The sequence below is a fragment of the Myotis davidii genome, unplaced genomic scaffold (assembly GCF_000327345.1).
Source record: "Myotis davidii unplaced genomic scaffold, ASM32734v1 scaffold478, whole genome shotgun sequence".
NCBI lineage: Eukaryota > Metazoa > Chordata > Mammalia > Chiroptera > Vespertilionidae > Myotis > Myotis davidii.
Genome location: NW_006289570.1, coordinates 1,514,374 through 1,536,769, shown reverse-complemented (window position 1 = coordinate 1,536,769; position 22,396 = coordinate 1,514,374). Strand labels below are relative to the sequence as shown.

Genomic DNA, 22,396 nt, shown 5'->3' with positions numbered 1-22,396 from the left:
AGTTTCAATCTCAGGTCTACACTTGCTGGGTAAATAGTGATCTATATACATAATGGAATACTATGTAGCAATTAGAATAAATGATACACAATCATTTATGACAACGTGAATGGATGTCACAAACATAAATGTCAGATGAAAGGAAGCAAACACAAATGAGTATCCACATTTGACTGCATTTAGGTAAGGTTCAAAAACAGAAGAAAACTAATCTTTAGTGTTAGAAGTCAGTTAGAAGTCAGAGCTGAGAATGATCTGTGTGTCAGTCTGGGTGCTGCCTGCACTGGCTGGTTTCATTTTGTAAAAACGCATGGAGACGTAACCTTAGGATGTGTGCACTTATGTGTATGTTGGACCTTAATATAACGTTTCAGGACAAGGAGGAAGAGGAGGGAGAACAGGAAGAAGAGGAGTGGAAAGGAGTTGGGAAGGAGGAGGCAAAAATGTAACACTCAGTCATCCAATGTGAGATGGAGTTACACTCCCGCCAGCAGCTTTTAAAAGTTCCTGCTGCTGCACACCCTTGCCAACACGTGGCTACAGGAGACTTTAGATTTCGCCCCTCTCAAGTGTGAAACGGAACCTCCCGTGGCTCTGATTTGCATTTCCTGATTGCTAGTAGGTTGAGCATCTTTTCATGAGTTCATTGGCCATTTGAATTCCTGAACATTTGAACTCCTGAAACTCTTGGGCACTGCAGATTCCTATTTTTTTACCCACTTTTTTCCTGTTGGAGTGAGTTGCCTTTCTCCAACGACTTGAGGAACTTCTCTACATATTCTGGATACTCTTTGCCAGTTATACATGTTGCAAATTTCATTTCCATGTTTGTAATGTGTCATCATTTTATACTTTGGTAAACAGAAGTTCATTTCTTACTTTAAAATAGTCAAATTTACAATTTTATCCCTGTGATTTGTGCTTTTTAGACTTAAGAAATTCTTCCCTTTGGAGCCAGATGACACGGGTTTGAATCTCAGGTCTACACTTGCTGGTTGTGTAGCCTCGGGAAGATACTTAATACCCCTGGGCCTCAGTTTCCTCCTCTCTAAAATGGGGACAGTAACAGCATGCACCTCACACACTTATTCTGAAAAGGTTTGCAAAGCACTTAGTGCAGTGCCAGGCGTATCACCATCTCCCCCTCAGCAGACCTCACCCTGCACAGGGATGGGGTACCTTGCTCTCTAGCAGGTCTGTGTTCTGCCGGAGTTCATTCCGAGACTTTTCTGATTTTTCTAGCTTCTGTCGCAGAGTTGTAAGCTCCGCCTACAAAAAACAAACACCATAAGAGAAGCCATTGGGGACCAGAGGCATCGGTTCCAGGAGTGTCAAGGCTGGGGACAGAGTGGGTGATTCAGCAGCCCATCTGCATGATGCTTCTACAAGGGGCCCTTCCATGCACCCCTGGGTAGTAAGGGTGCATTTGCCCAGCACCCAGGAGCCTAGAGAGGAGCTGGGCGTGGATGGATGGCGGTCAGTGCTGACGGGAGCAGAGGGCTATCTGGGAGGAGGCAGCCAGGGCTGTGGGTGGAGCAACCCTGGCTTAAGAACGTTCAGAAATGGGGGTACTGGGTGAGATGCAAGCACCAAGATGGGGTATGGGTGGGAGTAGCTACCCGGTGCCCTGCCTGCATGCGGACCAACCTCCTTGGCGCGAAGCTGCTCGTCCCCGATGGTGGCACTCAGCAGCGGCCGGAGGGAGCCAAGGAGCTGCCACCACGGCCAGTCCTTGACCGCCAGGAACACAGCCACATTCTTCTGGATGCACCGTGAAGCCAGGCGACGGATCTGCAGGGAAAGGAGATGGGAAATGGAGGGTCCTTCCCAGCCTGGCGAAGGTGAAGGAATGTGAGGAGGCAGAGGGGGCACGGATGGAGGAAATGGGTTTATATCCTCGTGAAAGGAATTAGATATTGAAAAATAGAAAAAGCTTCCACGGAATCAGGCTCTCGGCATCAGGCGTTAGGTCGCAGTTTAATCTCGCGTGACCTAATAATTATAACAGGATGAGGAACAGAGAACAGTATACAATGGGTCACATCTCATAATCGGATTAGGTACAAAAGTCACCACGCAAGGCAGGAATGATCCTTGAAAATCCCTGAAATTGCCCGCTAGAAGCTATGGCCGGGGCTGTATTGTCAATTGATATTTAGGGGATAGATATCATTTCAAGTGCATTGAACACGAATGCCGGGCTTCTCAAACCTGAGCGCGCGCCAGAATCTCCTGGAGGGTTTCTCAAAGCACAGACGGACTCAGTAGATCTGGGGTAGGGCCATTTTACACATAGGGAAACTGAGGCACGGAGAGGTAAAGTCCCATGCCCAGTGTCACACAGCTTCTCAGTGGCAGAGTCAGGATTTGAACCCCTTTGGTCCGACTACAGATAGAGCCCGAGCTCTTAGTTAGCCTCTATTCCAAACCAGCCCAAGGCCTGAGCTACTTGGGTACAATGGGCCAGTGGGATTGCCCACAGTATTTTAATTATGAATGTTCTTGCCTTTTTCTGCTTTGGCCAAGTGCAATACTTGAATTTGCAAATTCACATAAGCTGGAGGCACATGTAATGAGACTCCATGCTAGTAGGGGTATAATAGTAACAATATTAAATTAATAGCAGCTACAATTTATTGAGCAGTTACTATGTGCCACATACTGTACTAAGTACACATAATCTCATTTCCCCTTTACCCAGCTACTAAGTGGTAGAGGTGGGATTCGAACATAGGTCTTGCATGTCCCCAGAGTCAAGCCGCCTTCTCTCCATTGTGCAGGCTACAGAGAGAAAACGCAGTCTCTGGGGATCTGTGACGCAGGTGGTCCAGGACTGTGGACTCTAAACTGGCCTCTCTGTCCCAAAGGCCTGAGTGGCTGTGTCCAGCTCATGCCCTATCTGCTGACCTGTGAAAGGTGGGACACGTTGAAACCATGAACTGACCACAAAGGCCTGGAAACCTCACAGATATGTAGGTCAAGGTGGCATCATTGGTACTTTGACGTCAGTGTCCTAGAAACAACCATGACATCTTGCAAAAGGCCGCTCCGCATCTCACCACACAGGGTGTGTCTGTGGACAGAAGCATAGGCAGCACGGTGGGAGACGTGGGGAGCCCTATGCACACCCAGACCCACTGGATGAGAATCCGCATGTTAACATCATCCCACGGGGGTTGGTGCACGAGGCAAGCGTGGGAAGCATGGGGTTACAGCCCTGGACCAGCATGGATGGTGCTCCTCCGGCATCTCACGCCTCTGCAGGGTGCACGAGGCCTCATACCTTCAGCTTCCTGAACTCCTGGCGCGACAGAAAGCCCTTGCAAGCCGCCTGGAATAAAACGAAGGTGCGGGACACCAACTTCTCCCGCTGCTTCTCGAGCCTGGAGACCACGCCCGCCTTAAGGAAGACCTGCAAGGAGAGAGAGCAGGGGGTGACTTCTCCCTGAATCAGGCTGTCTAAAGCAGGAGGCGGTTGCCATGCAGACCCCAGTCTCCTGCTTCCACCTGAAGTATCAGCAGCTGCCCTTGACTGAGGGTCTAGATTATCAAAGCTTCATGCCTCATGCCTCCTCTCTCTCTTCCTCTAGCCCCTGGTACTCAGAGAGTGGTCCATGCACCAGCAGCATCATTACTGCTGAGACCTTTTAAAAATGCAGAATCCTGGGCCCCACCCCAGGCCTGCTGCATCAGAACCAGCCTCTTAGCGCCATCCCCATGGGATGCAAGCACACGTTCTTTGAAGACCCACTGCTAAGACGGACCGTGCACCAGAATCATCCGAGGAGTGAGGCGAATGCAGATCCCAGGCCTCGCCCAGGAAAGGTGTCAGGCCTGGGAATGTGCACTTTTTAAATAAATGCCGCTAGCCATCTGAGAGAAGTGGTGGCCTGGAAATACTCAGCCTGGCCTTAGAAGAAGGGACAGAGAATGGGAGGGAGGTACAGGAGCCCCCCCTTGGTCAGGAGAGGATGGGGCCGGCCCAGCGGATGCCACCCACAGGAGGTGCTCAGGTATCTGGCGGAAAGCAGCCAGATTTCCAGGTCTTGGCTCATCAATAATGGACGAAGGCCTCTGCAGCAGTGGGATCAATGCCTCCCTCCCCGGCACCCCACTGGGCCGCCTTCGAATAGACTATAGGGCACACAAAGCGAGGACCTGAAGCTCTGGGGCCAGGCTGACTCCAGCCCAGAGGGTTGGGTAGCTGAGGCTGGTCTCACCTCCCAGAGGCAAAGGAAAGATGCTCTAATGGAAGCTGAGGCAGAGATGGGGAGGAGTCACGTTGCAGACACCCTTATGCTCACTTTTAAGCACTGGGCAGCTCCACCTTAGTTGGTGATATCATCAGGTCACTGGTGACATTGTCGATTACTGGTTAACATTTCATGGAGCCCTTCCCGTGTCCTGGGTCTGAACGGACCACGTGATATGCACATAGAGCACTGCACAGGCACGGCTCTATGTGGTCGTTAACACGATCTCCCCATTTTAGGGAGGGAGGAACTGAGGCCAAGACAGGCGGTTCCCCGGGATGCTCCTCCAGCAGGTGGCAACACCAGGGCTCCTTTCCCTCTATCTGACTCCAGACAAGACTGCGATTATCACTGAATGTAATTAACATTTGCATGGCATCTACATTTTTCAAAACTCTTTCTCCTGTGTCCCATTTTACACACACACACACACACACACACACACACCCTCTGAGGAATCTATTGGCTCAGAAAGATCATGTAATTGATTCAAGTTCACATAACCAGTGATTAACTTGAGCCCCGAGCCTTAAGCTCGTCTCCTGCACCCATTCTCAATGTCACCGTGAGCCTTCATTTCCTCATTCATTACGATAGGTGCCCGAGGTTTGGGGTTGAACTGCTGTTTAATTCCAGGTGGAACAGAGAGTCTCGATATAGTCTCCATTCCCCTGAACATATTTTCTGTGATGGTGATCATTCCACCAATCCCGCAGGAAACCCGTTCTCGATGAGAAAATGAAAATTAACACACCCAATCGGTGCTAACTCTGTTTTGCCACCCTCTGTCGCTTTACAGAACACTTCATATCAGCCAGGGACACCAAGACAATTAGCCTCATTGAAATAAAGACACGATTGACTCATTACCTATCAGATTGCCTCAATAATGACTGTATTAATTTCACAAGCTAGTGAGTCCCACAAGCTGCTATAAAAAAAATCAATGATCAAAGTGATGACAGCACTAGTTCATATATTACAAAAGGCGGTGGGTTCTGCCAAAACCGCTATTGATTAAGTAGGAAGCTTTCATTAAAAAAGATAATTGGAAACGACCGTACAGAGAACAGGAATAAGTCATCGCCTCGGCACAATCTTATTTTGATTTCTTTTCCTTTTAAGAGCATATCGGCGACCAGAAGGCCACTGCATGTGGAATCCACCTTTTTCATAAATGTCACGGCCCTCAGCATAGGCCTCGATAAGGCACCAGCGGCTGAAGATCATAAAGAAAAATCTAAATTAGTTGCTTTTCATGGGTCCAGCTGCTTATCGGACCAAGCAGAGTGTGACGTCCTAATGACACTTTGTAATTAGCTAGTTATTAATCATAAGAAAGGAGCAAAAGGGAGGCCAGACATGATAAGCATGGCCACCTGGGTAGCTTCACCAGGAAGCTGCAATGTCACGCTCCCCAGGGAAACATTGGCCCATTCCCTGCAGGTCACGGGGAACGGGGGGCGGGGGCGTGAAGGGGGCGCTACAGAGGGGAAACAGATACATGTTCAGTGGAGTGACACAGGGTAATGAGTCTTCCACAAAAACCAAAGGGTGAGGGTCCCATGGCCAAACAGTTTGGGAAACCCCAAATACTGTATTTTCCCTCTTGAAAACTTCACATAGGAGCCTACCAGCGCTCTGTGAAATTCTCCAAACACTTAAACATTTTTTGAAGAGCTTTTGGCTCAACGCCAGTTTGGAAAAAGCTATTTCTCTCAACTCTGATAATCGTGTGTTTTCTCAAGCCCCTTCTCCTCACTTGTCGCTGCCCATCAGCGAGGCCCAGAGTCGTGTCACACTTGGTGGCGAAGCAAAGTTAAGGGGCTCTGCGGGACGATGGGTGTTTCTTCCCAGGTTTGGTGGCAGCTCTTCCCGAGGCTGCGGCAGGCAAACTGGGGTCCAGGATGTGAACTCCTCCCAACCACCGAGGCCGCTGGGAGTTTAACCTCCGGAAGTGATACTCCTCAAGGTTATCCCTTCCCACATTATAGCATTTACCTTCATGGCCTCATAAGAAGTGTGAATAATGCCACTGCACTGCAGGGCAGAAAATGACTAGCCCTGGTGGAAAGGAGACATGGAGGGAGGAGACTCTGAGGTAGGCATGCATGGGGTCGCATCTGGTCCCTGCGTGATGGGCAGGAGGGCGTGAGAAATAAGCTCTCCTCACCTGGCTGTGCCCCACGGCCACTGCCTTCTTCTCCAGATCCAGGGTCAGCAGGAGCTCCTCCACGGCCTGGGGAGGAGAGAACGGTCAGAGGAGAAGACAGACAGATGACGGGAAACTCCCGAAGTGGACGCGCAGGCTGCCTGGATGGCTGGGAGGGAGAGAGAGGACGACCCCACCTGTCTGTGAGTTTGGGCACACAGAGCCCCACCTCACACCGGTGGTGAGCATGGACTGAGCACCTACTGTGTGCCAGCCACTCTTCTGGGACCTTCACAGACACCATCTGCTTTCATCCTCAAAGCAACCCTAGGTGGGTCATCATACTACCACACCCAGTTCTACAGAGAAGGAAACCAAAGATACAAAACTAAGGGATGGATGTGTCTGCTATGAAAAACAATACTGTGGCTCCTAAAAAATTCAACACAGAATTACCCTATAATCCAGCAATTCCACTTCTGGATACATACCCAAAAGAAGTGGAAGAGGGACCTGGACAGATATTTGCACCCCTAAAGGGAGAAGCAACCAAGTGTCCACTGGCAGATGGATGGATTAACAAAATGGGGTATATACGTACCATGGATAGTAATCAGGGTTAAAGGGGAAGGACATTCTGACACCTACTACAACCTGGGTGAGCCCTGAGATCACGAATCTAAGTGAAATAGGCTGGTCACAAAGGACAAATACTGCATGAGTCACCTTATATGAAGTACCCAGAATAGTCAAATTCACTGAGACAAAAGTAGAACGGTGGTTATCAGGGGCTGGGGCCAAAAGGGTTGGGGAGTTGGTGCTTAGTGGGGACAAAGTTTCAGTTTTGCAAGATGAAAGCGTTCTGGAGACCCATGATGGTGATGGTTGCCACTGAACTGCATACTTAAAACGGTTAAAATGGTAAATTTTGTTTTGCGTATTTTACCACAAAAATAAAACTAAAAGAAGGCATCCCTTCAATGCTACAAGGTTACACATGAGCAAAGCCAGATCTGAACTAAAGCCTGTCTGGCGAGGCTGTAGCATCTGTATCTTACTGCTTCGCATAACCGGACCTCAGCTCCAGAGGACTCGAAGTCTCCAGGAACCCCCCCCCCAAGCCTGTGTCACTAAAGTCCCCCATGACAGTCACCCCAACACTCTGTCCTTCCTTCATTGTACACACTAGAGACTGCCTCACTCCCCAAAACTTTTGCTAAATAAATGACCCAGCCATTAACCTTCTGTGCCTGACCTAGATTATAGAGGGAGAAGACTGAGTTTAATTTATCTCTTATGTCTCCATTGCACCTGGTATTGTTCATGCATACAGTAGGAGCTCATTCAACATGATGACTGAATGAATGAGTACCCATACAGGAGAGATTGCTGGGGTTAAGGGTGAGGGGATAGGGGAAAAGCAGGCCCATGCAAGAGAAACAAATTCACGCAGAGGTTCCTGGATGCAGCAGTAGCCAAATCCCCAGCCATTTAATGGAATTTTCCACTTTGCATCAAGTTGAACAGCCTTGCCAAAGATCTGTACCCTCGGACAGGTACAGGCAGTGCCTGGTTTCTCTGTGACTGCCAATTCCCCTCCCACTCCACCCCCACGCCACCCCTCACGGACCTTCCACCCACTGAAAACCACAAAGTCAATTTCCAGAATAAATGGCCAGAAAAGCAATTGTGACACTCGGGAAACCAAAGGTAGTATGAGCCTGGAGTAATTTAGTACATGAGTTTCAATCCCACGGGTCATCGGCATCACAGAAAACTTCCTACGATACCAGAAAAAAAAAAGCTTATTAAAAGTCGAGTCCGAGACTGTAATCGGGAGGAAGTTCCCTCCTCTGACCTCCTGTGAGAACATTCCATACCACCCCGCCACAAATTGAGTGGTTTCACTTATTACATTTTAGCCAAAAGACGTTCCAAGGGAGCTATGGGCAGCAGAATGCCTAAAACCAATATCTCCAAAGTACAACATCTTTTCTCTCTGCACAAGAGGAAAACAAAATAAAACTGGGCTCAAAGTAGAAAGGATGAAACATAAATGAAACCTACAGCCCGTGAAATTTTCCTAGGTCTGCTTTACAGTCAGTTCTCAGAGTAGGTGCTGGGGGAGGGGTAAGAGTCTGGAGTGAGATCCACCGGGGTTGAGATCCTGGTTCTAGCACTCATGGCCTAGGTGACCTTGGACAAGCATTTTACTCTGAGCTGTAGGCAACTCCTCAGAAAAAAATGGGGGTGGGAGGTGAAATAATGGCACCATCTCCGAAGATTCTGTGGTTGTGCTTCCGGAGGGCTTGACGTAGTACCAGGCGCACGGGAAGCATTAATACATACCATGAGCTAGTCCATACTGTGTCTCAGAGCCTGTCCTACCAGCTCTGTCATGGTCAAAACCTGGTAGAGGCACTGAAGGCCATGCATTTAGCTTCCATTTCTCAGATGCACCCCAACTGCTGCCAAAACACACACCCCCTCTCCCTAATATTCAAGGATTTTTCTCCATCTTCTTGCTTCCTTACAGCCCTTGGGATGGCTGTGTAGCCAAGAGTCTTAGGGCTAACAAACACATTCTGTCCTGTTGGCCTCACTTTACCGAGAAGGAAGTGCAGGTGCAAATGGTGGAGTGAGTGAGTGGTGACAGGTATGGACCTATACTTCTGACCCTCATTTTCCGCCCCTGCAAAAGGGTGATATTGTCCCCTGCCCGGGCTGTTCCAGGGTTGGGATGAGTAATTGAGAATGTGTAACATGACTTTGTAAGTGACTTTGTACTTAATTACTATTATTATCATCATCATTAATATCACTCTTAGAAACTGTCACTTGTTGGGTGAAATATCAGTGACTTCATTTGGTTGTACATTAACGGAATCATTAGCCACCAGCCGGCTGCTGGAATCCGGGGCAACGATCGAAGCAAGCGACTATGGCGGAGCCGCAGCCCTGCCCTAAGGAGACGCGCGTCTCAGTGTCCCGGTGACGGCGGCAAGCACCTCTGAGGGAAAGCAGCCCCCAAGATCGCCTGCTGCCAGACCGTCCAGTTTCTCCCCGCTTGAGTCCCGGGTCCCCAGAGACTTCCCGGAACCGGAGTTCAGAGCCGTCGGGGGCTTGTGACTCCCTCCGGATTCAAAAGGACAGCCGCGTCCTCAGGTGCCGGCCCCTTTCCGCGCGCGAGCCCCGCGAGAGCCCCGTACCTCTGTGCTTCTCTCCTGCAGCTTCTGCGGGTCTCAGTATGCCTTTCCTTCCTTCTAGTTGTAGAGTTTACAGTCAGCCAGGCTTCCTGTGGTTCTGGATGAAGTCCGTGTTGTTTCTCTGAGGTATTAATCAATTGTTGTGAGCGGCATTAACTTCCCGGTGTTTATCTCTGCCGCCATCTTCTGTAACATGACTTTGTAAGTGACTTTGTACTTAATTACTATTATTATCATCATCATTAATATCACTCTTAGAAACTGTCACTTGTTGGGTGAAATATCAGTGACTTCATTTGGTTGTACATTAACGGAATCATTAGCCACCAGCCGGCTGCTGGAATCCGGGGCAACGATCCAGGTTTACATAAGAGATGTCTTTGTTGTCCGGCATCTTTCTGGAATATCGGCCAAGCCATCTGAATCGCCCAGATCACTGCAGCTGATTCCTCTCGGTGTGGATGCCGAGGAAAATGTGGCCGTTCTGGCCAGTTTTCTCAGGTGTTTTTTAGCGTGACCCCTGCTCCTAGCACCGGACACATAACTCATTTATTTTCAAACTTCTGCCACAGGTACTACTGTACGCCCGTTTTAGAGAGAAAGAAAGAGACCCAGGGCAATGAAATGACTGGTCAAAGGTCAGATGCCAAGAAGTGATGGGGGAGAGGCCAGCCCAGAGAATCCGACTCTTGAGCTTTTCCTCTGCCCTCTGACCGTGGGCTCTAGGCCAGGCCACCGTTCACTGGGCTGTGTGGCCCTGAGAAAGCCACCCCTCCTCTCTGATCCTCATATTCCAAAATAGGGGGTGATTATGCCTGCCCCACAAGGATGCAGTGGGGGCTTCACAAGGTCACAAAAGTAGCATGCAGGAGTGAGACTTCCAGAATGATGGAGCAAGGAGATAAATCTTCTCCTCTCAAAAAGCAATGGTAAAAAGTGGACACCGTCTTCAAAAACAACCAGTTCAACACTCTGGACATTGAGCCAGGGGATACAACGCATGGAGAAGCATTCATTCAAGGAAAACCTGTTGACCCGCAGGTAGGAACCCTGGGGGTTTGGGTCAATCTAGATGGGGCTCTTCCACTCCCCACCACACTCTGTGTGCAGTCATCCTGCGAGGGTGAGGCAGGCCGTGGAATCTAGCAGCGTCGTTGGCAGAAAGGAGCACTTTATATGGAGTAAAGGAGAAGAAAACCCCTCGCCCAGGATCACTGACAGAAACACTAGTGATCTTGGCTGCAGACAAGTGAAGAAAGTCAATGGCACAGCCAGCCTAAGACTGTCACCCTGACTGGGGCAAGCAATGGACAATGACCAGCCGGAATGGAACAAGGAGCTGCCCCCTGAGAAAGCCCATGCTCTCTAGCCCTGCTAACAATGACCCATGGCCTGGCCCCTGCCAACATCGTCAGCCCCTTTTCTTGACACTTGTCCTCATTTATGCTGAAGCTACACTAAGCTAGCCATGCGACATCACGGCTTCAGGTCTTTGCACAAGCAGTGCCCAAGTTGTGCACTCCTGACGCCTCCAAATTACCCCGCCAGGCTCCACTCAATCATCGCCTGCTGGGAGGTGTCTTCCCTGGTGCCCCACTCTCGCCCCTACTGAAACCATCTAAAGTTTTAGGGGTGCTCCCTGGGGCATCCTAAAGCCTCCCTCTGTGGAAATGGCTTAAGTATTTCTCCCCCAGTGAGGCTGTGTTCTGTTCATCCCTGTATCTATGGCACCTAGTCCAGGGCCTGCTGCAAAGTAGGTACTTGGCTAAAGTTGAACGAAGTTTGTAATAACTTTTAAATTAACATCAGGAACGGCACATCCTGTAGAGAACTTCACCAGACGCTGCTGGTCTTCAGAGAGCTCCCATTCAAGCATGAAAAATGTTCAACACCACTGATCACCAGGGAAATGCAAACTGAAACCACAATGAGATGCCACCGCCTGGCTGGGTGGTGATGGCCTCAGCTGCCTCTGCTGTGAAATGGGGATAATCCCCATTTATCTTTTGAAGATGGTTTCAGGTCTAGGGTCTGTGACCTTTTCACACGGTGCCAGAAACACTGTGGTGAGACTGTGTGCGTGTGGTAAAAGGCACGTGCTTTGTTTCAGGAACACAAGGCATGCAGTGGGTACCCACCACATGAGAGCACTTCACTGGGAAACTGTCTTGGTGTGAAACACCAATGGTAGGCTCCCACGTCAGGCACACAGGGGACCTCACCAAGGCCCACTGTATACCCGACAGCGCATTCCCTCTGCTTCCCTCTAGTGCCCGACGACAATATTGACCTTTTCTAGCTGTCAAACTTGTCTTCTCCAATCCTGAGGTCTTCACTGCTTTACACACACAGGCTGACAGTTTGCCCACCCGAGCACATGTTCATGCATAATTCATGGCCTATCCCGTTGCCTAGCAAATGAATATTTATCAGCTTCCTCATAAGAGGCAGGATGCTGTTTCCTTTCGTTGCTACCAAAAATTCGATGCTGCCGCAAATGAGATTTGTGAGCAAATGAAAAAAGAGTAAGAAGAGGCAAAAACTTCCCACCAAGTCCATTCCACTTGTAATTTTCCGTTTTCCCAGGCCTCCAGCGTGTGCGTGGAGGTGGTTTCGGTTTGGCTACAACAGGGAACTGCTGAGTCGTTCGGAATAGAAACTCTTCCATATGCTACACCCACTGCCAGTGCACAAGACTCCCCACACCGAACATCCGTGCTGTTTTCAACTGCAGAGGAGCCCAAAACCTTTCAATGGCTCCATTCCAAATGCCCTGAACAGAGATCAAGTTGGGGGGACCTAGGACAGAGAACCCCAAATGAAGACGGATACATAGTGGTTAGTGGCTTCCAAAATGGGCAGCTGCCCAGAGAGGGAACAGCCCTGCACTGCATGAGCTGGGACTGATGTCCCCTCCCCACGGTGAGTTGGAAAGGCCACATGGAAGGCACTGCCCTGACTCCAGGAGGTGGCCTGTGCCCTGGGCCTGCCTGCTGAGACTCAGAGCCAGGAGAGGACCTAATGATTGTGAGTGTTTACTCTTCCAGCCCAGTGACTCACTGACTGATGATCCCAAGTGCACGTGGGCACATCCACCTGGAGGTGAAGGTTCAATATGGCTGTAAAAATACAGTCCGTGTGGCTTGGTTGCCATCTCTCTGGCCTTGAAAGATGCTGATGATGCTGATAATAGGAGCTCATACAAATCGAGGCCTTAGCACGCAGCAGGCTGTGTCAAGCACTTCAACTATACTAGTCCATATAGTCCTCAAAACACCCACTGAGGTAGGCATTGTTGTTGTACCCCATTTACAGGTGAAGAAAACTGAGGCAGAAACAGAAAGGAACTTGCTTATGCTCACACAGCCCCAGCTGAGACTCAAGCACAGGTCTGTGTGATTCTGGAGCCCATGATGTCTCCACTGGCCTCACTGGAACCAAGAAACTTGGGTTCAAGGACAAAACCCACAAATGCCTGCTGTGTAGCCCCAGGGGAGTCAATTCGTCTCTTCATTTGTAAAAGGGCCATCTCGCTCCTATACTGCAGGGCTGTTGCAAGGATGCAATGGGATTTTGCAAATTCTAAAGAGCTCTGTGGTCATCAATCAGCTGGTGGCCACTCTCAATAGAAAATTATTGGGGTGTGGCACTAGGGGTGAAGCTGAGGTTCCCGCCCTAGGAGTTTACAGTAGCATTGGAGAAAGGAGACACAGGGGCAGAAATAGGGGGTCAGGTATGTGTATTCATTCACTCATTCCTTCGTTCAACAGAGAATTGATGGAACGCTTGCTATGAGCCAGAAAACACACAGGGGGACCTATTAACTTTGAATAAGGAGAAGTGCTGTACAAACATTAAAACAAGGTGATGTGATGGAGAGTAACAGCTGAACCAGGATCGGAACAGCAAGCTGACACTGGCCATGCAAAGACAGCGGAAAGAGAGCTCCAGGCAGAGGAAGCAGCTGGTGCAAAGGCCCTGAGGCGCACGGTTCGCTATAATTCTATAAGATGGGGCTCTAGCGTGAAATGCTTCCCAAACTTTTATGACAGCGAGGCCCCCTTTTCATAGACCATCTCAGGGTTCTGGTGTGAGAGAACTCCCTCAGGAAAGATGGCTTTTCATCTTGCTGGAGACCCTTTCAGCTGGGACACGCTCTCCTCCTGGCTAATTCTTTTCCTGCATTTCCTCATACAGGATTTCAGAAGTGATTCTGAATCACTGGGATGGGTAGTGTCCTAAGGGGCATGGTGGGGGTGCAGTCTAGGGGTCTGGGCCACACCTCACACCACCCTCATCTTTGCCCCCAAGGCTCGGCTCTCAGATCCCAGTTGGTCGAGATGGCCCCTTCTCTTCCCCTACGGAACAGAAGCACCCAGGGCCTCCACCACCCCGGCACCCATCTCCACATACCTTCCTCTCGTCGACTCCCTCAGTGGCCAACATGAGCTTCTTCGTGAGCAGGGGGTCCAGCACCTGGAATCGCCGGCGGAACTGCGTGAGCCCCATGTGGTCAGCATAACCTGGGGGAGGGGAGAGGTGGGAGTGAGAAGGGGAAGACCTGGTATCTAGGTGAGAAACCCAGCCCAGGGCCCTGTTCCTAATGTGCTATGTGGACTCGTTAGGGGGCCTCAGTTTCCCCATTTGCTAACATCAGAGATCAGGTTCAGTCCGCATTTCCCGAGTGTCTCTGCAGAACACAAACCCTATCAAACGCTCCACTGCAAGTTTGAAAAGGCTGGGCTCTCATCCGCCTCTTGGGACGTCCCCATGTGAGTCAGCATTGCTGTCAGAGGCTCGGAGAACCTCTGCATGGAAGATGCCGGGTTAGCTTTGGTTCACCCAGAGGTTTCTCCAAACCTGCTCAACCATGGAAAATCTTTTTCTTTTTTTGTCTAATACCTATTATCAGCCACGAAGAAATGCCGAATGGGATAGCACCTAAGAGTTCCTATGAATCTAACATGTAGGATGCACACAGCTGCACCCATCCTTCTGCGTGGACATGGGAGGGGCTCTGGAGGCTCCCAGGAAGGTGGCATGAGAGCTGGACTTTGGAGGAGCCGTAAGAGTTTGTCAGAGGATTTGGTGTGGAAGGGACGTCTAGGCAGAGAGAGGTGGAGCGGGGAAACCGAACGTTGTTCCATAGTCAGCAACAGCCAGCATTTACTGAGCACCTGTGTGTGCAGGACATGAGGATAGCAACTCCCTTGTGTGACAGACTCTGGGCCTGCACTACTGTGTCTGTTTTACAGATGTGGAAACTGAGGCCCAGAGAGTTAAGTCACTTGCACAAAGCCACACAGATGGTAACTCTCCCAGCTGGGGTTCAAATCCAAACAACGACAGTAACTAATCCAGTGGAGAGTAGACAATGATGGGTCGAAGGTGAGCAGGGACTGGGTCCCAAAGGAACTTGAACTCTAACCCCAAACCTTAAGGTTTGGATATAACCTTAGTGGTAGAACCTTAGTGGCCTAAAAACTAAAAACAAACAAAAAAAAACACCACTAAAACAAACAAACAAAACCACTCTCAAGTAGCCTGATGGGAGGGAGTCTGAATAAATCTCACTACTTTTGAGACTTTGTTCCACAGTAAGCCAATAAACCATGAGGAAGAGTGACAGTGCTCGCAGGTGGCAAATCCCAGGAGGCTTCCTGGAGGAGGAGAGTCTCCAGTCAGGTTCAAAGGATGCTGACAGAACAGAGATGGGGTGGGGGGAAACTGGGAGGTTTAAAGCCTGCCCTTTGGGTCAGATGATCTGGGTTCACATCCCATTTCTGCCCTCATTAGCCCTTTGACTGGAGACAAATGGCCCCATCTCTCTGAGCATCAATTTCCTCACCTGTCAGATGAGAATCACATCTATTTTCACAGGGCCCCTATAATAATTAAATCTGGTGATGATTACAGTAAAAGAGGCTAATATGCATCGAATGCCTTCCCATGTCCAGGCGATCTTCTAAGTGTTATTACCTTATTCATTCTGCAGACCCTCCACAGCTGAGATCCGAACTATTACAGGTGAAAGACACAGGAGGCACATCTCGGGACCTGCCGGTGTCAGTCACAGTCAAGCCCAGGCCCACGTCCTCCAGAGTCTGAGCTGTGCCCACCAGGACGTAAGACACGTAATGTTTAATGAGCATTTTCTATACGCCAGCCACTGTACTCTGTGAGACTGATGCCAGTTACTATGTGTGACGACAGTGTCTGGTGCATCATAGGTACTCAACAAACAGCAGGCCTATGTGTGCATCTGTAGCTGTATGTACATGTTATACTTGAATGAATTCAAAACCATAAATATTTTATATACGTATGTAGCTAGGGATGCATGTAAATATTTCCTGTATGGTATGAGAAAGACAGAAGCAATTTAGAGCAGAAAGAAAAAATGGGAAATGAACCAGGTCTGGGAGGCAGACACCGGAAATGTCTACCACAAGGCATCCGCCCTCCACTTGGTTGGAAAACTCATCCTGACGGAGTTGGGCAATGCTGAGAACCAGAGGACAGACACTGCAGTGAGGACATGCGGCCTGGGGAAGGGGACCGCTGACCGAGCGTGCACACAGGGGCTCTGACGGGCAGTCCAGGGCGCCTGCAGAGGCCCAGCGCTCTCTGCCAGCCAGCCAGGCAGAATCGATCGGTCGCTGCTGTGGCTGTGACCATCTCGCTCTCGCTCCTCCCGAGGCATTATCTGTCTCCCTCCGCCCGATTGTGCAGGCAGGAGGGAGAATCAATCAGACGCTCAGGGGAGTGAGGGCCTCATCTCTGTCTCCTGCTGCTCCCAGCTTCCCCCTCGAATGCCTCGGGCCCAGGGTTCCATTATTAACACACTGGGAACAGGTGGGGGCAGCGGCCACAAGCTAGGGTGTCAGTGACCACAGAGACATTAAACAAACGGGGGTCCACCCGGGCTCCCCACCAGCCCCAGCTACCCCACCTTCTGCAGAGAGACTTCCTGCGCCTAAGGCACTCCTAAAGGGCAGAGAGGGGTCTCATGTGCTGGCCTCTGGGGTCTGAGAGGCAGAAAAGAAAGGGAAGGATTCGGATCAAACTCAGCTCCTGAGATGAGCCGGTGGTGGGAATTTCGGGTGCGTGCCCACTTTCTAAAACACAGGCCTGGAAGACTTCACTCCTCTGACTACACCCCCTTACCCCCACCACCCGTCACTGCCTCAGCTGGACCTGGGAGAACCCAACTTCCACAGACCAGTTCACAGCCTTCCCCGCTGGACCTGCCCCCTCACAAGTCCCTCACTTGTTTTGAACCCCCTTTCCTGAAATCCCAGGCTGGGCAGTGCCTCCCTGCCTTTGCATATGCCGATCCCTCTGCCCAAGGTTCCCTCTCCCCCCCACCCTGAGCCCCAGAGTGAGCTGCTTGTTTTGTTTCTAGACCCAACTAAGATGCTCCCTCCTCTAGGAGGTCTCCCCAATCTCGCCAATGAGAGCCCAGAGCTCCCTCCTCCAGGCATCCAGGTACCACCTGCATCCCCGTGTGACACGTGCCCTTGCCACGTCGCATTATCATCACCGGTTTCCACACTGATCTCCCAAACCAGGAGGAGCCTCTTAACCAAAGCATCCCTCATTGGGGGAACTCGACTCTCGATCCCAAAGTAGAAGCTCCTAACACGCTTGTTGTTGGAAGGAAGATGAGTAAGACACAGCCCTAGTCTTCTAGGAGCACACAACTATTTCAAGAATTAAAAAGGGCTTTGGATTTAGAAACCTAGGTCCAAATCCAGGATCTGCCATGTCCCAGCTGTGTGACCTTGAGCACCTCTTTTGACCTCCCTGAGCTTCTGTTTCCTCATCTGTAAAATGGGGGTGCTCATAGCCTCCCCCTCACAGGGCTGCTGGGAAGAGTCAACAGAGAGCTCCTGGCACATTGTTGGTGCTCTTGTCCTGGGGTGTCCTTGGTTGGAGGGGATGTCCCAGGCGTCAGAGACAAGGTACTCACTCCCCGGTAGCTCTTACCTGCCCTGTGCAGACGCAGCGCCTCCAGGATGTAGGACCCTGAAAGCTGGACCCTCAGTGCGGGGATGTCCAAGGGCAGGGGCCCGCCTGCTCCGGGCTTGTCCCCATCAGGCTGCGGCGGGGTCGGAGCGCCCTGCCCACCCCTGCTCTCCACCGCAAGGTTCGGCACCAGGCAGTGGATGAAGTGTAACTGAGACCTTCGGATCACGCTGGACAACGCATCCTAGAACCGGAGGAGAGGGGGTCAGGACCAGCTGTCCAGGCTGAGACAGACAGGGGTCAGGACATCCCCCAGCAAACACTCATCATCGCCTGAGCATCTCCTAGGCCCCCTCTGTCCTACACCAAGGACGTCCTACCTACGGCCTGCTTCGTACTCATGAAGACCAGGGGCCTTCAGAATAGCCCTTGTTGTAACAGATGGAGAAACTGAGGCATGGAGAGGGCAAGGGAGTGGCCAAGCAGAAGAGGTAGACTAGAACCCAGGGCCTGATCTGTGGGCTTTTTTAGTATAAGATGCTATGAGGTTTTTTCAAAACTTACCCTTCCTGTGCCCCCACCCTCTGGGCTCAGCATAACGACTGACCAATCAAATTTTCTCATTTGCTACCGGATGAACGTTTCTAGATAACAGTTACATCCAGTGCTGCAGCCTGCTGCTTCTCCCAGAGAGAGCCTGGTGGTGAACATGTGGGCCCTGGGGAGGGAGGCAGACAGGCGGGCCTGGCGTGGTCAGGAGGACAGTGTGGTTCCCGCAAACTGCCTGAAGCCACTCAAGTCAACACCAAGTAGCCGAGGCTTTGACCTCAGACATCACCCCCCAGGAGTGTGACTGTGGCCAAGTTTCCTTGCCGCCCTGAGTGCCAGTGTCCTCCTCTGTGGCACTCAGGGCAATGCCTGCCCTCCAGGCTCACTGGGAGGTTAGAGGTGCTACAGGTAGGTGACCCGTCCTGGAGGAGGGGAGGGACGCGTGGCTGTGGGGACAGGGCACCCACTCACCATCTGCAGCTTGATCTGGGAGCAGGGGGCTCGCCTCTTCACCGCGGCAAAGCTGCTGGCGAAGGTCCTCCTCACGGCGCAGCTCCTCTGCAGGGCCTGCTGGGAGGTGCCCTCCAGGCCGGCCACCGCGCGGCACACGGGCGGCAGCTTGGCCCGGGCCTGGAACAGGCTCCTCAGCTCCTCCCTGGCAGTCCAAGGGGGAGAGGGGGGCTTTTAGGGCTTTCAGAGGAGATGGGTCCATTTTGCATCCTGCTGACCTGCTTCCTAAACCCTCCCCGTGAATCACACCTGCTGGTCACTGTCCTTGGCCAGGTGAGCCTTTGTCTCATGACCAACGCCAGCTCCTTCCTCGGGGCCTCTCCTCCGTTAGAGCCTCTCTCCTTTGCTGGGTATCCCTGCTGCTCCCATGCCTGCGGGGATCCTCAGCCTGCACCTTCTCGGAGGGCAGAAGCATCTCTGGGACCCCAGAACAGGCCCAGCACAGAGTAGGTAGTTACTCTCTGTTTCACGCAACAATGAAGCACTCACAGGCTGAGCGGTCAGTATGTGGATCTGGACCAGTCAATGAAAAGTCCGGCCTGATCCGAGGGGCAGGTAGTGCCTTCCCTGGGAGCTCCTGTGAGGTCCAGGGCCAGGGCCCCAGGAGGCTCCGCTCCCGTAAGCCTGAGCTGGCCCTCCTGCTTCAGTGGGCAGAAGAGGATTAAGAAGGCTGGGCAGACCCTGCTGCGCCCTGGGATGAGGCTGGGCCTCAGAGAAGCCCCCTGCCTCTCAGGTCCCACCTGCTCCGCCCTCCAATAGAAGCGCGAGGCACCTCCTACCGCTCCCTGCAAGCCCAGGACGCACCCCAGCCCTCAGACCTGTTATCCATCGTCCTCCATGCCTGACTCCACTGTGCAAACTGTTGTGTAAATAAGTCTCAAATGCCCAAAGATGCTTAAAGTGGTTAAATGCCTGACCGAGCACAAAGACCAACAATGGTTGGAAGACACTCGCATTGAAATAAAAAGCTAGGGAGGGGCCAGGGAGCCCCCTGGAAGCAGGAGCCCTGAGGGGAGAGGGGAGGGCCCTGGGGCATGTGAGCACTACCCCCTGATATAGGGAGAGGAAGCCATACCCTTAGTCCTGGTCCCTATGCAGGGACTGTCCCATCTGTGGGGTTGGGGGACTTCACCTTTGGCCTTCAGTTTACTCTGTGAGTCACGTGTCCTCTCTGGGCCTCAGCTTCTGATATATAAGGCAAAAGTGCCTGACCAAACCGTGAGTGTCCAAGAACCTCCTGAGAAGCCTGTCAGCTAAGCATGTCCCGGGGCCCTCCCCAGAGAGACTGGGTGGCGCCCGGGAATCAGAATGCCAAGCAAGCTGTCCTGGCGCGTCTGGCGCTCTTGGCTGCAGATCTACACCTGGAGGAAAAGCACCGTTTGCTCTCAGGAATCACCAATGCTTGGCTCTCGAGCGCACAAGACCTCCCAATGGGATTTACTCCCAACCTGCCCGCCCTTTCACTCCCGTGAGCACGACTTCGCACACGCTGTTCCTTCCTCCAGAAGGTTCCTTGCTCACCAGGCCATCTGGCCCACAGAGGTCTGCCTCACCCTTTCCGAAGCCCACACCCCCACCCAGCCTGAGCCACAGGGTCCTGGAGCAGGAAGGGAATTCCCATGGCCACAGTGAGACGTGGGTTGAGGGCCTGCTAGGAGCCAGGCTACCTAATAAGCCATCGGTCATGTCATTAAAACCTTCCATCAGACATGGCAGCTACACCCACTTCTCAGATTATGAAACTGAGGCCCAGGTCATGCAGCTGGAAAAAGGCAAAAGCAGAATTTGAGTATCTGCCTAACTTCAAAGCTGTGCAACATCTACCAAATCTTGTGGTCTTGTCCAACAAACCCTGATTTTATGGTGGAGAAAGCACACACACACACGCATGCACGCACTTCCAGTAACTCTCTGAACCAAAGGCGGCGATTGCTGCCAGCCCTCGGCCAGCACTTGGAAAATAGCAGCCAGGGAATGCAGTGAGTTTTTTTTTAATGCTACAAAACATTATCACTTCGGTTTTACAACCCCCTCGTTCTAGGATGTCTATAAAAGCTGTTCCAGTCACATCATCTCTCAGATACTTAATGAAAGGCAAAGAGCCGAAATAAGAAGTCACAGCCTTGGACATTTGTTCCACCTGCCCGGAGGCCGGCTCTTCTCCTTGGCTGGGCTCCCTGGCCCTGGGGAGACATTGCACTGCTCCGATTTGAATTACAGCCCTGTCGTTAGAGACGTCAGGGAGCAGCCCTCACTCACTGGGTTGTTGTGACTGCACAGCCCTGTGGGGTAACGAGCTGCAGCGCCTCCAGTGGCCCTGAGCTGGCCCTGGCCCTGGCCGGACTCACCTTTTCGAGTGCTGCAGGACCTGGGGGGCGTCCAGGGCTGAGAGGTTGGGCTTGGCCCTGTGGAGCCAGCCCGTGAGGTCATAGCGCACGGGGTCCTGTCCCCGCTGGTGGGCGATCTCACACTGGAGGGGCTGCTCACAGGGTCGAAGGACAGAGGTCCCTGAAAGCAGACAGCGCATGAGTGTGGGGGCCCAGGGAGGACAATGCAGTCACTTGGCGTCACCAAGCACACACTCGTTGCTTTTTAATATGTCTCTAGGCAGCTAGAGCTGACTGTTCTGGGGACCCACATTTCCCTTGCTCTGTGCATTTGTCCGCATTATTTCCCACATGGATTTTATTCCTCCTTATAGTCCTGAATCTAGAATACCTGTTTTCCCCAAGCATCATTAGTGCATACAATCTGCATGATTTTTTACCAGGCCCATGAATCACCTGGGCTGTTATTAATGTTTTCCTTAACTCGACTTGCATTTTTACAGAGAAACCCATTTATAAAGGAACATTATGTTGCAGGTTTGGAGGGCAAACGATATTTATTTTTTAATAGTCATGAAAATAAATACATAATTATTTAAAATGTTGATAATATTTGTATCTTGAATACCATCACCCAAATAAAGGCACAGCCTACTCTTGGGAGATGCTGGCAGACACTTCGTTGGGAGGGTCTGAGTGGGAGAAACAAATGGGCTTGGAGTTGGAGAAGACCTGAGTTCAAATCCCGACTCCACTACTCATGACTGCATGACAGCAGCTGTGCCACTTAAATCTCTGAGCCATGAGGGTTGCCCAGCCCCCTGCAAACACACCTGCGGCGAGAAATAGCAGACAGCGAGGCAGGTTAGCCAGACCCCGCGTGTCCTGCTTGATTGACTGCTCTCGCTCACTCAGCCAATCAGAAAGCCCTAGAGGCAAAGACTGTTGTTTTTTTAAAACAAAATGTCTGAGTCACTGTCTCTCAGTCAGTCTGAGACAAAGGAGTAACAGTCTCTCCCCTGGGAACGAGGGCATCCTGCTGGGGCATCTGGGATGGGCATCTGGGGCCTCACAGGAAAAGAAGAGGGGCCCACAGATTAGGCACCCCCCTCCTGTCCCAGCCACGCCCTACAGGACACTTTCTGCTTCTGGCCCTACTTTCTGTCTCTTTTGTCCAAAAGTCAAGATGCAGAAAGCATCCCATCTGAGGAATCGTTTCATCTGCTTCAGGACTGTTGGGTTTCCGCACCTTCATCTATCCGGTACCAGGAGTCACTGTCCTCCTCACCATGCCAGCACTCTGCACCCAGGTGACCAGCCCAGTGCTGTCTGATGCCCCTGGTGATGGTTGCCATGGAGCAGAGGGGAAGGGAGACGGGCGCAGGCGGGTGGGGGTTATTATTTTACACAAGGTGGTCAGACAGGTCCCTA

At 51.5% G+C, this 22,396-nt stretch overlaps 1 protein-coding gene across 1 annotated transcript in view; it reads right to left on the bottom strand.

Moving 5' to 3' along the window:
- Positions 1–22,396, bottom strand: part of MYO18B (myosin XVIIIB) — a 200,197-nt gene that overhangs the window by 135,066 nt on the left and 42,735 nt on the right. The window contains exons 18-25 of the mRNA XM_015562824.1: positions 20,987–21,146; positions 18,600–18,783; positions 17,601–17,823; positions 14,025–14,134; positions 6,427–6,492; positions 3,284–3,412; positions 1,648–1,791; positions 1,180–1,269 (exon numbers count right to left, since the gene is read on the bottom strand). Coding sequence (XP_015418310.1) covers positions 1,180–1,269; positions 1,648–1,791; positions 3,284–3,412; positions 6,427–6,492; positions 14,025–14,134; positions 17,601–17,823; positions 18,600–18,783; positions 20,987–21,146 — 1,106 coding nt within the window. The remainder of the gene's footprint in view (positions 1–1,179; positions 1,270–1,647; positions 1,792–3,283; positions 3,413–6,426; positions 6,493–14,024; positions 14,135–17,600; positions 17,824–18,599; positions 18,784–20,986; positions 21,147–22,396) is intronic.